This window comes from Rhipicephalus sanguineus, unplaced genomic scaffold, assembly GCF_013339695.2.
Source record: "Rhipicephalus sanguineus isolate Rsan-2018 unplaced genomic scaffold, BIME_Rsan_1.4 Seq6755, whole genome shotgun sequence".
In the NCBI taxonomy this organism is placed as follows: Eukaryota; Metazoa; Arthropoda; class Arachnida; order Ixodida; family Ixodidae; genus Rhipicephalus; species Rhipicephalus sanguineus.
Genome location: NW_023615745.1, coordinates 33,291 through 48,922, shown reverse-complemented (window position 1 = coordinate 48,922; position 15,632 = coordinate 33,291). Strand labels below are relative to the sequence as shown.

Sequence of the window (15,632 nt, the reverse complement as noted above, 5' to 3'; positions counted from 1 at the left end):
AGCTGATTACATTAACTACCCCATTTGACTCGAAGCTCTCCGAGTTATTTTTTATTCAGCTTGCTTCCATTCACGAACGATTCGGCTACAAGTTCACATACTACGGTGCGTGTACGCTATTAAAAAGAACGATAAATAAAACTATCCAAAACGACCGTCTAACGGTCAGGAGAGAGGTGAAAGGAGAAATGGCACGGCTACTATGCAATTTCTGTGCGGTAGTTAAAGCAGTGGCTACGCAAGGACCCCCACTTACTTGTGAAGATGCAAGCGCAGAAGTCGCTTGGCGTGCCTTCTTCTGTTGGCTCCACACAGTTTGTCGTGGGACATCTGCGGATGTCTTGCCGGGTTCCAAGTACGAGCAGTAACGCTTCGCAGGAGGCATGCCGCACAATACGAAAGTTCTCCAAAACCTAGCCGTAGCGAGTTTCGAACACCAATGAAGCGCTCGACGGCGATCACGGAATTCAGTTAACTCGCTCGAGTGGGAAGCTCACCGGTTGCCGGGTGCAGATAGCGTAGCTACAGTGGCTAGAATGCTGTAGCGTAGCGGCCAGAACCCCAGAACTCCGCGTAGAGGCTGTAGATGTAGATATAGATCCTAAAAAATTGGCTCACAACGGCGGCTACGGCACAATACCAACAATACGAGCAAGCCGAACCAGAGTTCTTCAATCATACGCCAGCTGCGAAACTGCATTGCGAAACCCGGACATGCCATTGGCCGTGTCTGCGGAAGCCAGCAGATTGTCGCGCCATCTATGTGCGGCAATACAAAACATGAACTGCCCACAACATCGCTCGTTTGCGCACGTTTTTGTTCTACGCCGCACGTAGCGTTGTCGTTGTTGCATAGTTAGTTTATTTTTGATTGACAGATGGCGCCACAATTGGCAAACTCCGCGATTCCGGCCAATAGTGTGTCCGGATTTTAATACGCCCGGTTGAACAGCCAGGCAGTTTTGGCCAATTTTAGCGAAGTTCTTCAACGTCATTTCTACGCTTGCAACATTGTTGCATAAAATTAGCACAAAATAGCTTTTTAAAGCACATAAAATAATAATATTACATTTCATGTTGATTTTTGCAAATATGTCTTCTTTAATTATTGTTTCATTTTATAACTAGATACTAGCGCCGCTATTAGAAAGTTCGCCGTTTGTTTATGCCTGGAAGTAAACAAAACATTCGTCGTGTTCCTATGGTGTTCCTCGAGGAGGTGGTGCGTGTTCCAAGGCGTGTTCTTTGTGCAGTTGCCGTCGCTATCCCTCTCTGTGGTTTTTTTTTTTGCTGCGAGAACTCTTTCTTATTTGTGCCGACGCATCAGCCGACAGTCACCTGCCGACGCATCAGCCGACAGTCACCAACGCGCAGTCATGGTGTATTTTGTGTATGTGCGATACGAGTTCGATAAGGTGAAGAAGGTGACGACCTCTAACCACGTCAAAGACTTTATGCCGGAGAGTTGTAGTGATTTTGAGGTTGGACGCTTATACAGCGTTTACTGGGAGGGGGACAGCCGTACAGCGGGCGCGTACTACGACGCCGAGATCCTGCACATGACAGGTGAGAGATACACAAGTTCCTCTGCCATGCATTGCTCGCACTGCATGCACCGTGCGTAAAAAATAACAGCGGACAGGGGCGTAGCCAGGGGGGGGGGGGTTCAAACCTCTCCCGAAACTTTTAGTTTTGCATGTGATATATACAGCCACGCATCGAAGGGCAAGCACGAACATGCAAACAGTATGGTTGAACCCCCCCCCCCCCCCCCCCGAAAAAAATTTCTCGCTACGCTACTGACAGCGGATATTTGAGTTCTCTAAATCGTTGCCGTACTCGTTGCCGTCACAAAGTCAATGCAGCGTGTTACAGTTCGCTTTTTTTAATGTATATTTAGCTTGCAAGGAGGAAATGGATGACTACCTGAAGGAAGCCAGGAGTCGGCATACGAACAAAGGTGCTAGCGCAGCCCCAATCGACCATGGTGGTGACAAGGTATTGGTGCTTTACAGGTGGTTGAATCTGTTCAAATTTTTGGCCTGATTGTAATGCTACTGCGCACATGGCCATGGTAGAATAGCGATTCATGTGTTGGGTGTCTCTTCTCTGCGATTACCACGTGCTTGTAACTTAGTTGTGCCATTTCAGCTGTGCATTATTTAGAAGTTGGTATGATTCTTCCAGCACAGTTAGCCTCGTGTTCCGACCTCGAGGTGTATTAATTTTAGTAATAGGTGGAATCAAGCTAGTTGGTAAAGTTTCATTTCCCTAGGAAAGCGTGAACAAACGACACATCAAAAATGAACAACATATTACAGTATGCTAACTGACGCTGAAGCCAGTAGTTGTATACTTGGCGTCTATGGTGCCATCATTTGGGTTTATGGCAGTATTTGTAGGGAGAAGAGGAGCAATTTCTACCTGACTTTTTGAAGCAATTGTGAATTGCAGGCTGCATGCTGTGCTATAAATAACTTGAAAGTGATGTCAGTTCCTGTCTTTCGTTCGCCATCGCAGAGCACATGCGTCTCAGTGACCGCGTTGCGTTAAAATTCGTGCGGCATGTCAATTGGCGTAGTGTGCGTGTTTTGATCGTTTTCCTTGCACTTATGATGAAAGAGAATCGTTCAGGACATTATGCAGCCGGCAGTGAGGCAGTGATGACTAGGGAACTCTGATTTTCTGTGTGTGCCGTGTCATGTCACTTGTTTTTTTAGTTCACATTACCCAGCGTCAAATGTAATGTTTCAAAGTAAGTGTCTTCTTTCCCAGAAAACAGCAGACAACTGTGAATATGACAAAATAGGCTCATTGGACTTATAGAACTCAGTTGTGTGCTCTTATGAGCTTTCTTGACAGTAAGCTGCAATGGAATGATAGCTATTGGAGTCTCTTGCTGAATGTGAAAGCTCTCAATAGACCACCATAAGCTGAATTATGCTTGGTCAAAGGCGGGAGGAAGAATGTCAAGTGCAACTAGTCTTGCGCCGTTTATTGCTATTGTTGTGTATGGCTTGTCTACCTCACAGTTTGTGGGTACTCTTTAATCACTCATTGATATAGGAAGTCTTATGACACATTCAGTAAGATGAAAATTTATTGGTATTGGTAAAAAAAGTGGAGCATCACTTATCTCATTTTTCAGGTCCAGAAACCCAAAAAAAATAGACAGGTGGCCAAGCAAATGGTTTGTAGAAAAATACTTCAAGAGATGACCGAGGAACAGCCATCTGAGCTCCGTAAAGAGCTAGCTTTGCTGAAGGAAGAAAATCGCAAGCTGAGATCTTTCAATATGAAGCTACAAGAAGAGCTCCTACAGCACCTGTCAGAAGCACGTGGGTTACAGTTTTGTAAATCTACCGAAATTATCTAAGAAAAAAGATTTTATAATTTGAGTGAGAAGTTTGAAACAACCAATTGAAATTAATGCAAATTGCAGTTCAACAGCCAAACTGCGGTGTGTGTGCATAGCGGTGAGTTGTTAGTCAATATCTGTAAATTTGGTGGGAAATAACAAGGTTTCCATTGAACCCAGGATTTCATCTGAAAATTTCTGCTAAAATCCAGCTGCGACTGACCAAGCAATTGAGATTTGATTCTAGGTTTAGCAGCTAGACTAACAAAAACATTTTCAAGATTTAGTGCTGTTTTTGGTGGCACCCTTTCAGAAGTCCTGTGCAGTTTAAACTTGCTCATGCAATGAATGCTTGTCTGTTTTTTGTAGCACTCGTATCGTTGTTGGGTGATGCATTTGTTTCCGCATTAATATGACTGATGGTATTCGACTCTGATTTTGTAACTCGTTAGGATTTTGCTTAGCATTGCTGTGGCACTGCACGAACATCCAACATGGCACAATAGCATGAAATTATTGTGTTTAATGTTGGTGTTCCTAATTATCGCACACTGCAAGAGGCACACTGTTCTACAGCTGTCACTTAGCAAGTTGCTAACTCATAGGCGTCCACTTGAACATTGTATAAGTTCGAGCTAATTGGTACTCCATACTTCAGCACTAGTGCAGAACTTCTAGCCTAAGAACAAACGAAATAAACACTTCCACTAGAAGCTTCTGACTCGATGGTACACTTCCGATGGTTCGATGGTAGACCTCAGCCGGATCATGGGTGACGGAAAAGCCTCTGTCACAGATTTAAATATGTGAGGAAATGAAATGCCTGTAACTTTAACAGAGCAAGACTAATTTGGCAAAGGAAGAAAGCTTAATATGCAAAATACTGAAAGAATAATGCAAGAGTTCATTTAAATGCATGGTGTATATACAAGGAAAGAAAAAGTATTCTAATAGATAACGGAAATGATTACATGTTAACACAGAAAATGTGGTCTTATAAGACCCCCAAGAACGTGTAACCAGTAACGTGTGTGTAGAGCCAAACTAGGAGTAGCAACGACAAAATGGAGCCCAGTGTACACAGAAGTACGAGTGATTGACCATGGAAAAAAAAAAAGAATGTTTATTCACCGTTTACGTCAACTCTAGAAACGAAGTTTTGCAATGGATTGTTTATAGTCATACAATTGCTGTGCTTTCCTAGGTATGCGGGCTGAGCAAACGGCCTCATGCAGTTGTGGCAAGGGAAAGGAAAAGTCGCAACCAGCGACAAGGTCAGAGGCCACATGGTCGCCAATGCATGGTGACCATACAGATGCCCTTCATTCTGGGCAAGTCCCTCAGGGCAGGCCGCCAGTTTCACAGCAGTTATTTACAGGTATGGAAAATCAAGTACCCAGTGCAAAGTGCTTTCATTGTGTGATAACACAAGCATTTCATCCTAATGCTTCTAACGTGATGCGATCGAACATGGTGTCTCGTAAAATACAGTGTGATGAAATGCTTGCTTTATTCTTAGCCTTTAGAAGCGTCTTGCTGCACTTTTCCAAGTAGTCATCGAATAACCTCATTAAAGAAGTTTATTGCCTTACAAATCAACTGCCGCAAAAATTTTTAAATCCGTCGAGTACGAACAGAGTTAGAGATTTGCCGTATGCTTTCAGTGCTGTCTCTTTCCTTTGGCACTAGTGAGTGCACTAAAAGCTACGCAGGGGTACATCACAAAAGGGCTGGAGGCTCATTCATCAGCGTGCAACCTCGAGCACTTTCTTTCCCTTTTTGTTTCTTCAAATTCGCGGGTGACTCTGTGTGAACGCAAGCACACAGGCGGGCAAGTCGCGGCGTCTCGTGGTGCAGCAGTAACTGTGCAGCTCATGATACTCTAATCAACCAGTGGCCGTAGACTTTGTGTTAATGACATGGTTATTTTGAATTATGGCATCATTTTTTTAAAGAGAAGCAATTTCTAGCTGGCTTTGACAATTCATTGTAAATTCCAGGCCGTGTATTTCACTATAATCAGAGTCCTTAAATGCATTTCTGGTCACGAAACTCCGCCCGCAGTTTCATACAGGGACAGAGGCGGCCGCTAGGGCCGCCGCGGTCAACGCGGGGGCATTCGTGCGCGCGCGCTGCGCTCGGCTGAATGCTGTGCCGGTTGGAGGCAATGGTTTAACGGTGCATCAAACAGCATTATTTCAACTACTATTCATACTTCACCTGACATACGATGTGTTAGTCGCATACGCGTGTAAAAAATTTACTTTCGCGTCTTTTTTTTTTTTTAGTATCAAGGATGCGATGCATACAGTCGCGCCGACGCGGCAATATTAGCTGTATATGTTGTTCCAGCGAGGTTCCTTACCTCAGGCAGTGGAGCGCGGGATATTTACCTAGACTTGTCACACTGCACAAGCCTTACAAACCCGCCAACTCGCAAACTGAAGTTTCGTAGCGGAGTTGAGCCAGCGCCGATAGCGCTATTTACAATCAGGTCGTCTACGCCGCGGGAGTTTAACATAGCCGCACTACAAAAAGGAAAAGCTCTACATTGCTGTGTTTACAGTTTATAAAAGCTAACTTCTCTCCGCTGCACCCTACCTCACAGAGCTTCGGCAACACTTGAAATCGGGAGTGACGAAGCTTTCGCAAGGTATAGCGCCCGTGTGCCGGGTGAACACCAGCTGATCTCTAGGGCCTCACCTAGCCTTAACTCCTAGTTTGCCACGTTTTGTTCATTTTCTACGAGTAACTTTAACAATTTCATGTTACGTGGACATTGCGCAAGCGAAAGTGTGTCGCACTTTACATTGTGCAGCCTCGAAAAGGCACTCGCGGGTATCTCCAATATTCGCGCTCGTGGTACCTTCACAAATCAAAACGCGCGTTACTTTGACTGCTTAGATGGACTATGTCTGCACCGCGTGATGCAACGATTTTCTTAATGAAGACTGCACAAGGGAGACGTGATTACGTGAAACGAAACCGCGTTTCGCTAATCTAGAGAAAATAAGCACATTTGTGGTCACAAGCAGAGCTCTGTTGCGCTTTCGAATTATTCAGACCGTGGAAAACGTAACACGGGGCAAAATACCCAAAAACGTGTCAAGCTGAGGAAACACTAACGCCCTTTGCGTCTATACTTCACCATAAATGCTTATTTTAATGCACATGTTTGAGAACATCCCACTATCGAGCCACTAATATACAGTAAACAAAGCAAGATTGCTACAATTGAAAGAGAAAGATAGAAAAACATTTATTGCAAAAATACCTCAGAAAACAGAAAGCTATGAGCAACATTTTCCTAGCGTAGGGAAACTCTCTGCACGGCCGGTACATGGAGGGAGCAAGCTAATGCAAAAAACAAGGAAAACTGAATTACAATATAAAAATAAAAAGAAATAGCTTAGTTGACATTCAGTCAATAAAAATGAAGAAAAGAAAAAACGATTTTTTTAACAACGGCAAACAAGGAAACAATGCAAAGCATTTAATAAGCTGGAAAGAACCTAAACAACTATTCTAAAAAGACAGGGCGTGCAAACACGAACGCAAGAAAGAAGTCACGACACCACAAACACCTGGTATCGTTACTTCTTCCTTGTGTCCGTGTTTGCACGCCGTGTCTTTTTAGAATGAATACTTACCAACTAGCTCGGCTCTCTGTTATTATAAAAAACTAGCAAGCTGCGAAAGAAACAGCGCCGGCCCCGCAACTTTGCCTTCTCCCGTCGCAAAGACACATTTTCTCCATTCACTATGAAGTCGTCCGTTCGAATAACGTCGATGGCGTCAAAATGTTTCTCGCACATTCTAACCTGTTCAACATCGAAGGTAAATCCGGCAGCTTCCTGTCGCGGTATTGCACGTTTCTATTTATCCCCTCTCATCGCCGTCCATCGGCAAACTAAGCAACGACAACTTTCCGCTCGTACCTCTGTAGCCGGAGCGACAACCCGGTACACAGCAAGTCTTCGGCATCGTCGCTCACGTACACTATCCATGTCCTCGCACACATTTCTCACACCTGTCAGTCACACAAATTAAGAAACAACGAGGAAAACGTAACGCCGATGCCACCGGATTCCTCGGGCCCCCAGCTCTCCCTACACAGCGAAGCTCTCCTCAATGCCCCCTGCGCGCTCCTAGTGCCGCCGCGCGGCCACGGCGGCGACATAGCAAGCTCACCCCATAGCGTTACGGAGGAGTTTCGTGACCAGAAAAGCATTGAAGGACTCTGCTATAATGTTTGGCTCACGTGTTCTCAGGAGCCTCGACTGCCTATAGGCCGCATTTCTGACCGTGCTCAAGGAGTGTCGCAGGGACCCTTTAAGGGCAAGAGAATATAATGGAAAGAAATTTTTTTCACTGAGAAGTTCAATTTACCCCGAAAATAACGATAATAAAAATTCTTTTGGGGAGCTCGTGCAGTAGCAGATTTTCTCCTTAGTGAAATCTACGAGTGAATCTAGCCTGGCAAAGGAATGTTGGCAGTTGCTTTGCCAGAGTGTCTTATGTCTTGTGATGCTGACTGCTAAAAGAGCTGAAAGAAAGCAAAAGGGAAAAAAGACAAATTATCAGATTGTCCTGCCCAAGTCAGCTGGGCAGGACATTTTAAAAAAATTGACGGGCAAACCATTTTTCCTGCTTATTTTATGCAAAGTGGAATACAGCCTAGTAAATGATAAGAACTGTTTACTAACTGGACTGCTAGGCATAGTCAACTTTCGGCTCAGTAGTGCTGCCTAAGACTAGCATAATAAGTTCGCTGCTGTTTTAGATGTCACATTACCACCACATGCAATAAATGTATGGTTTAAAGGGCCCCTAAACCACCCTGCGGTTGAAATTTAGTTGGGGTGAGCATGTTGCGCTCGAGTCTACAACGAACACGTAGCCGTGAGAAATTTTCGAAACAGTGCCGTAATAGCAGAGTTACACGCGTTTGATGATACAAAACCAATGGGGACGCATCTCTGCAACTCTGTTGCATGCGCTGCCTTTAAAATGTGCCACACGAGCGCTGTGAGGTGGAGGCGGCATTGTTTCGAGCCACAAAAAAAGGAGCACGAAGGAACAAATATGACTGACCCATGATATTGGAGGGGGAAAGCACTTCTATCAGCATCTCCATGGGAAAGCGCTCGGATGAATGTGCGACGCAAGCAGCCGCACCCCTTATGTGGCGTCTCATCACGAGCACTTCCTGAACTAAGGTGGACCAACGGTTCCCATTTAGGAGCACGCATTTGTACGGAGGCGAATCGACAGCTGCTTAGAAAGTGGTTGTTTTTGACAATGTTTAATCGATGGCAGCCCATTAATTATTGTTTGCTGTTATTATTATTGCTTGATACGCTTTCTGCTAAATGGACATAGTTGTCTGTTTTTGGAGCTGTTTATAAGTTTGTGTGTGTTTTTTTAGCGGCAAAGGGTGCACTATCCAAGCTTTTTCGGCACATGGCACCGCGCAAGAAACGTCATTGAACGGCCATGAGCCTACTAGCCGCTCAAGGAGCTCATTTGAGACTTTATCTACTACAGGACATTTATATAGTGTATTTTTCCGGAACAGTTTCAAGAATCGCCTTGGCTTTGTGGTAGGACTCCTGCTTCCCACCCAGATGGCCCGAGTTCGATTCTCACTCACACCGAAGTTTTTTATTATTCATTTTATTTGCAGCTTTCTCGATTTTTCAGTCACGGGTGATTTTTCGCTCACAGCCAACGACGCTGACACTGGAATTTCTGCGAAACGAGGTCTATAACGCTATTGCGTTAAAAGAAGCCCCTGCTCCTTTCGCTCTTTCTTTCGTTCGTCGGCTCGTCTCTCCTCCTGGGCGAAGAGGGAGAGTGGCGAGCGCACGCATCTGTGAGCAGGCAAACAGGCTGGCGAATGACGTGCAGGCTACTTGTTGACATCATGGCGAACACCTGAGGGGTTGAACACTGCTGCCAGAGAGGAGAAGGGACTATTTCTTGGAATTTGTGGGGCGCCCACGGCTCGTAGCGCTGCCGTGTTTGGCATTGTTGATAGTGACGACATTCTGAACACGATGCATGTGTTTACTTCAAGTGCTGAAAAAATTATCGGAGGTGGTTTTGGGGCCCTTTAAGGAAAAGAAAGCTGTGCTGTTATTGGGCATTGAAAGATTATTCCTGAAACAATTGAGTCTTCATATTAAATTTATTGTGTTTACATCTGCTTAATGGATAGCAGAAAGAAGGAAATTTTGTAGCAACACCCTGCTAAAGTACGACAAAATTTTTTTTGCAGGGCTGGATTCTGCAGCGTTTCCTGGCCAACTGCGTGCAGAGGCAGCACCTGCAGAAACTCAGCCGCCCCAGGATTCAAGGCCACATCCACCACTTGCAGGTATATTGTAGCTTCAGAAGCAGAAAAATTTGTCGGTTCTTGTTAGCAGAATGATTTTTTTCTTGACGTAACGCTATGTGAACAAGCATTATTACTGTATTCACAGTCGAACCTCGCTACAACGAAACTGACGGGACGTGCGAAAAATTTCGTTGAAGCGGAAATTTCGTTGTGGCGAAATCTGCCGCAGAACACTGCCACATTTGACTACACCCTCCACAAACATTGTTTATTTTCGGAAAAAGACTTACCTTCGTTTGCCGCCTTCCTTTGGACATCAGCGCAACGGTTCAACACTCGCACGCGGTCAGGAAGTGCATCGCGAGGTCGTAAACGCGGGCGCCAGTGAAAGTGCGAATGACGTCAAATGCATTCATTCCATCACCTTCAATGAATACATCGCCGTTGACGCGGACGTTATAGCTCATGATGAGCTAACTGATTGAAGGTGGCGCCGATGCGTGTTGTGCATCACTTTCATGTCAGACGACGCGGTGTTATGGCGAACCGCTTCAATTATTGCCTATTCAGTTAGCTCATGATGAGTGAAAACTTCCGCGTCAACTGCGATGTAATCGTCCATGCTCACGTTTGTGTGCACGTTTACCGTGCCCAGGCCGCCGTAGCGCACGCATGTCACAAGCAGAAATGACAGGTTTCGATACTTTAAAAGATGCTTTAGTGCTTTCGTTGTGCTGCGATGCTGCGAACGCGTGATCTAGAATGAATACGGATTGGCTCTTGTGGCTCCGGCATAGCAAAGCGAGCCTGGACCTTGCCTCAAAGCGGCCAGCCGCATCGCCATCACCACCAAACAATGGCGCTTTCCTATGAGCGAGCAATGGGCGCATATTTTCGTGGAAACAAAGCGCAGTTAATGTACGAAAAGTTTCGCAGTTGACGATATGCTTAAATTATCGTAAGACAAATTTTCAAGTCAAGCTCCACTGAGCGAAAGTTTCGTTGAAGTGAAAACAAGCCCGAAAAATGGTTCGTTGTGGCGAGAACTTTGACGCATTGACTTCTATGGCAAGCTGATGGGGAATGAAAAATCCTTCATTGAAGTGAAAAGTTAGTTGAGGCGGCGTTCGTTGTAGCGGGATCCGACTGTACTCGCATAATAGGGTAGGTGCACTTTTTTTTTCTCCATAAAATGTGGCTCCAAGTTCGGGGTGCACGTATTACGCGGGGTAAAATTTCTGGAAATTTTTTTTTCCGACTACAGTCGCTGGAGTCATCATATTAAATTTACTGTGCTTACATCTGCTTAATGGATAGTAGAAAGAAGGAAATTTTGTAGCAACACCCTGCTAAAGTACGACTAAATTTTTTCCACACCAACTGCGCGTAGAGGCTGAACCTGCAGAAACTCAGCTGCCCCAGCCACCTGCTGCGAAGGCACCACCAGCCTTCACTTCCATGGGCAATGGCATGGTAAGATCACCTGAACTAAGGACGATCAGAGATGATGTAGATGTAGTAATTACTGAAAATTTTTTCTCTACAGATACACCTAGCCAACAATGTCACTGTCACCAAGGAGGTGTATGAGACACTGATGGCAGTTCCCAAAGATTCACACTTCGTCAAGCGGGCGGCCACCGCAATTTGGTCGTCTGAAGTGCTGGCGCTAAGAAGTTTTTCTGGGACACTGTCCAACAGGTACCTGACGGATGGAAGTGAAAAAGCTCCACAGAGGCCGCTGACACCGCGAAAAGTTGACGCCTTGAAAGGCAAGCAATATTTTTTCTGTTCACCGTATTTCTGTTTTTGCATGTTCCAGTTTGCGTCTGGGGCTGTCTGGCAAACTTACGTGTAAACCCAAACAACAGATATGTGCACTTGTTGTTATAGGAACATATCAGCTCAAAAAGGGATTACTCATTCTTTTAACCCTTTGATGGTCAAAGATGTACATGTACCGTATTTACTCGCATAATAGGCACACCCCTAGTTTGGTCACGAGAAATCGTATTTTTCAATTCCGCGCATAAAATGCACCCCGAACTTGGGAGTGATCAGCAGTTCTGTAGCGTATTTGCACGGTTGCAATTCAATGCCCTCCTACATTAACTGGATGGAGGAAAAAAAATTTAAAAAAGAAAAGACCGCAGCAGCGCTGGCTCGCTGAGTGAGGAAGGAGGGCAGTAGCCAGTGCGTCGGAGCAACCTTTGCACCAGCGCCAACGTTGCTCCGGCCGCTTGCAGGCCGCGCGCGCTCCGCATAGATCAGACGATCGCGTCTTCAAGTGCACTTTGAGTTTCCTGTCGGGAAAAGCGTCGGCGTTACCTCATTTTAAAAGCTTTAGCGGCTTTATTACGCAAGCCTTCGCCTTTGCTGCTACTGCGCAGACTTACACAAGCTCGGCAGGCTTTTGGCGCCATTGATCTTCCGGCCGCGAACCCAAACTTCGTATCACGTGCGTTGCTCTTGGGTCAGTGCTTGAGTGCGATAGTGTCGACAACCAATCTTCATGCTGTCTTGGACAAACTTTCGCGACAACATGCAGAACCGCAGGCTAGGCCTAATGAGCCTACGCAGTGCGCGCTTACGCAATTAAAGTGCTGGTTTTGAGGTAACTTTTTTTTGGCCTTCCGAATTTCGGGGGTCAGCCTGCAATCAGGGCGGCCTAGATTCAAGTAAATACAGTATTTTTTCGACCATTTTTCTTGCTTGGCATGTGCTGCTACACTTCTGGAATACGTGGATTTTTTTATGCATCGATGTCTCTCCGTTGCTTTTTTTTTTCAATTTTTTTTTTTCCACAGCGATGCGCCAGCTTTCGCTTGCGCAACCCAGCAAGGGCGCATGGTGCGGCTGGTTTCGGTTTTGTCCTTTGGGCGGTTATCGCTTCCACGCCTGCAAAGCTGATTACTGTCTGGTTTCTGATCTCTCAAAGGGTGACTGCTTGTGTCACACATTTTTTTTTTCAGGAGTTTGCTTGCTGTTACTCCCAAGTGAAGCGTGTGAAACAACACAAATTATTTTTGGTGACCTTAATTATCTCTCAAAAAAAATTTCGGTGATTTTTTCTGAAATAAATTCAGCTGAAGATTTTAATTCAGCAATAAATAAAATGGTCAAGGGGTTAATTGAGTTTTCATAATACTTATAAATCAGTATGTGTTGCTGTATGTTTTTGTAATACCTTTCCGTACAAGATAGGGAAGCCACTAGGGGTTCCCGGTTCTTGTGTACACATATGTACTATGCAGCTTAAAATTCAAATAATGCTGCAGCAATGATAAAAGTGCAGTTCATCAACTGAGACATTTGACTCACGTCAATGAATTCACAGCCTTTTTCAGGCACTATGCGGAGGCTCGGGGGCTCTCTGTGGAGGAGACAAGCAAAAGTGCAAAGAACATTCGGATGTGGCTTTCCCAAAAGACATGTGAGCTGCGTCGGAAGAGGCCCACCGCAAAGTAATGCTGCAATTATTTAAATAAAGTGAGGAGTTTTTTTCATATTGTTATGTTACACGTTACTGTGGCAGTTTGCACTGCTCCTTCTGAGCAGCTTGCATGAATGCTGAAATTGGTTACACACAACGGTAGTATCTATCACTGTGGTACCATCGTGCTGATTAAAAACCTCCACACTGGACACACTAAAAACACCAGTACGGGCACACTAAAAACACTAAACTGTGCAGACTAAAAACACTAAACCGTGCACACTAAAAACACTAAACCGGGCAGACTAAAAACACTAAACCGGGCACACTAAAAACACTAAACCGGGCACACTAAAGACCGGACACACCAAAAACACCAAACCCGTGTCTGAATTCACGCTCTAGTGTATACGGGCGACACGGGCTGGTGTATTTTTCGACTGGGGAGGCTGTAAACAATTCAGGACTGTAACAGACTGTAACTTGTTTCCAAACATTGCATTTTTTGGATCATATAACCACCATGCTGAATGAGTGACCCAGTGTGGCCTTTGCAGCCGTCAATAACGACGTACTCCGCGACTGCAAAGCTTTGCAAAGAAAGTTCTGTACAGAGATAAATATAATGCATAAAACGATTTGTTTGCAAATCACTCAAATATACCGCGCATAACTATTTGGGTCTAGCGCGAGGAGCAAATAGTCGCCATTCTTATGAAGTGCACCCCTTTTCTTTTCTCGTTCATATTACGGGTAGCGGGAATTCCTTGCGCAACGTCGGCTTTCATTGCTCGAAACATTTTGTATTAGAATCAATTATAGCGAATCAGGCGCAACAGTTAGCCTCTCGAGAAAATGTTTAGGTGTTCTTTTTTTGCTTAAAGAAGTCGATTAATTGCTCGGAACGGAGGCTGAAATGCATACGTAGCGCAAAAACGCAGTCTTCAGAAACGTCATGGGTAGAAAATGCTTCGTCCATTAAGAGCATGAAACTACAGTCCACTCCATGGCTACAAAAAAATAATAATGAGCGCCAAACTTCCATCTCGCATGCACATAACTTTTTATGTACTCGAAACAACACAGCTTTCTTTTCATCACGAGTTGATACCGCCGTTATTGATCATACGTGCCTTTCAGTCGGCCTAAAGTTATAAAGGTAGCGCTTGCTTAAGAGCTTACTGAGTGTCCTACTTGAGTGCTGAGTACAAAAAGCCAGAAAGACATTAAGTAGGCCTTCCTAGAATAGGAAAAGACGTGGACGGGTTCTGCAGGCAACATTCGATATGGTAAAGAGACGACCAACCAAGGCGAAGTGATAATAGAATGTTGCGCGTCTATTTTAGTTCTTTCGAGGAAATCTTTGAAATTGCCTGCGAAAACAGGCAACTAGACGAATGGAAATTACGCTGATACCAACAGAAGTCAGGCCAATGCTCGCGTGCCCATCTCCACACGATGAACACCCACGGCCCGACACGCGAAAGTGAGTCAGTTGTCATGGAAATCCACCCACTTGTTTGCAAACTTTGAGTGGTGATTCCAGAGTTGAGCAAGGTGCCTTTTTTATTCTGCACGACGGGCCTCCCTATAGATGGGGGATCACAGTTAACCCCTAAAATCGTAAGAATGAGTTCTAGTACTTCATTACAAAAAGGGCGTAATATAATTCGCCGCACGTATACAGTATTCCTTGCAGGAAATATGTGCTTGTCAATCTAGCAAAAACTGTTTCACCAGCAGGTAAACACGAGATAACCGAATTCACTGAGTGAAAACTAGCATTTGTCGCCGTAACAGTGGTGTCGAACACTTGTCTGCAGGCGAGCCTTCCGTGTTCGCTCTTTCTCCCTCTCTCAGCGGCAGCCCTACAAAAAATTTCAGGCCGCTTCACTAGCCAAGAACACTAGCCAAGGACAAATCGGACTTTCAAAAGGAGTGAAAAGAATAAACCTTGATTTGTTGAAACCGCCTGCCGAGTGATGCCCGAAGAAACCGTTAACTGGGAGGGCTTCTTACCCCGAGCAGGAACGGCTTTGTGAGCCTTTAAGGCATTATCGACAAGTTGTCGCTGGCCTTCCCGGTCCAAAGAATAAACTTGCGCTTCCTCCCTTCGTGATGGTGGTTGCCATTTTATAGTGGTGTTCGCCTCGCGCTCGCTTGCTGTTGCATTTGGCAGTTTGCATGCCACAGGCATTCCCGTAGAATGTGTGCCAAGATGCCGCGAACGTGGTAGGGCGTACACATTCAGCCATGAAGCGTCGCGTTGAGGCGGTGGATTAACGTTCTGCTAGTGTGCGTCCCTTTGTAGGCATCTGAGATCGTATGTTATTCTTTAACTATTTATAGGCGAGGTGGATGATACATGCGGAACTATACTCCGATACAACTTTAGAAGTCCGCGGCATATCATCCTCAAAGGCGCATGTACACAAGCCTTCACCAATGGGCGCACACTGCAGCTGACGTCATAAGCGCGGGGGCGAGTGGCCCCGCCT

At 45.2% G+C, this 15,632-nt stretch overlaps 1 protein-coding gene across 1 annotated transcript; it reads left to right on the top strand.

Moving 5' to 3' along the window:
* Positions 1–1,360: 1,360 nt before the first annotated feature.
* LOC119378076 (uncharacterized) lies at positions 1,361–9,828 on the top strand. The gene is made up of 3 exons (XM_037647321.2): positions 1,361–1,566; positions 4,563–4,736; positions 9,639–9,828. Exons 1-3 carry the CDS (start codon positions 1,377–1,379, stop codon positions 9,746–9,748), a joined length of 474 nt encoding a protein of 157 aa, XP_037503249.2. The 5' UTR covers positions 1,361–1,376; the 3' UTR covers positions 9,749–9,828.
* Positions 9,829–15,632: the final 5,804 nt, after the last annotated feature.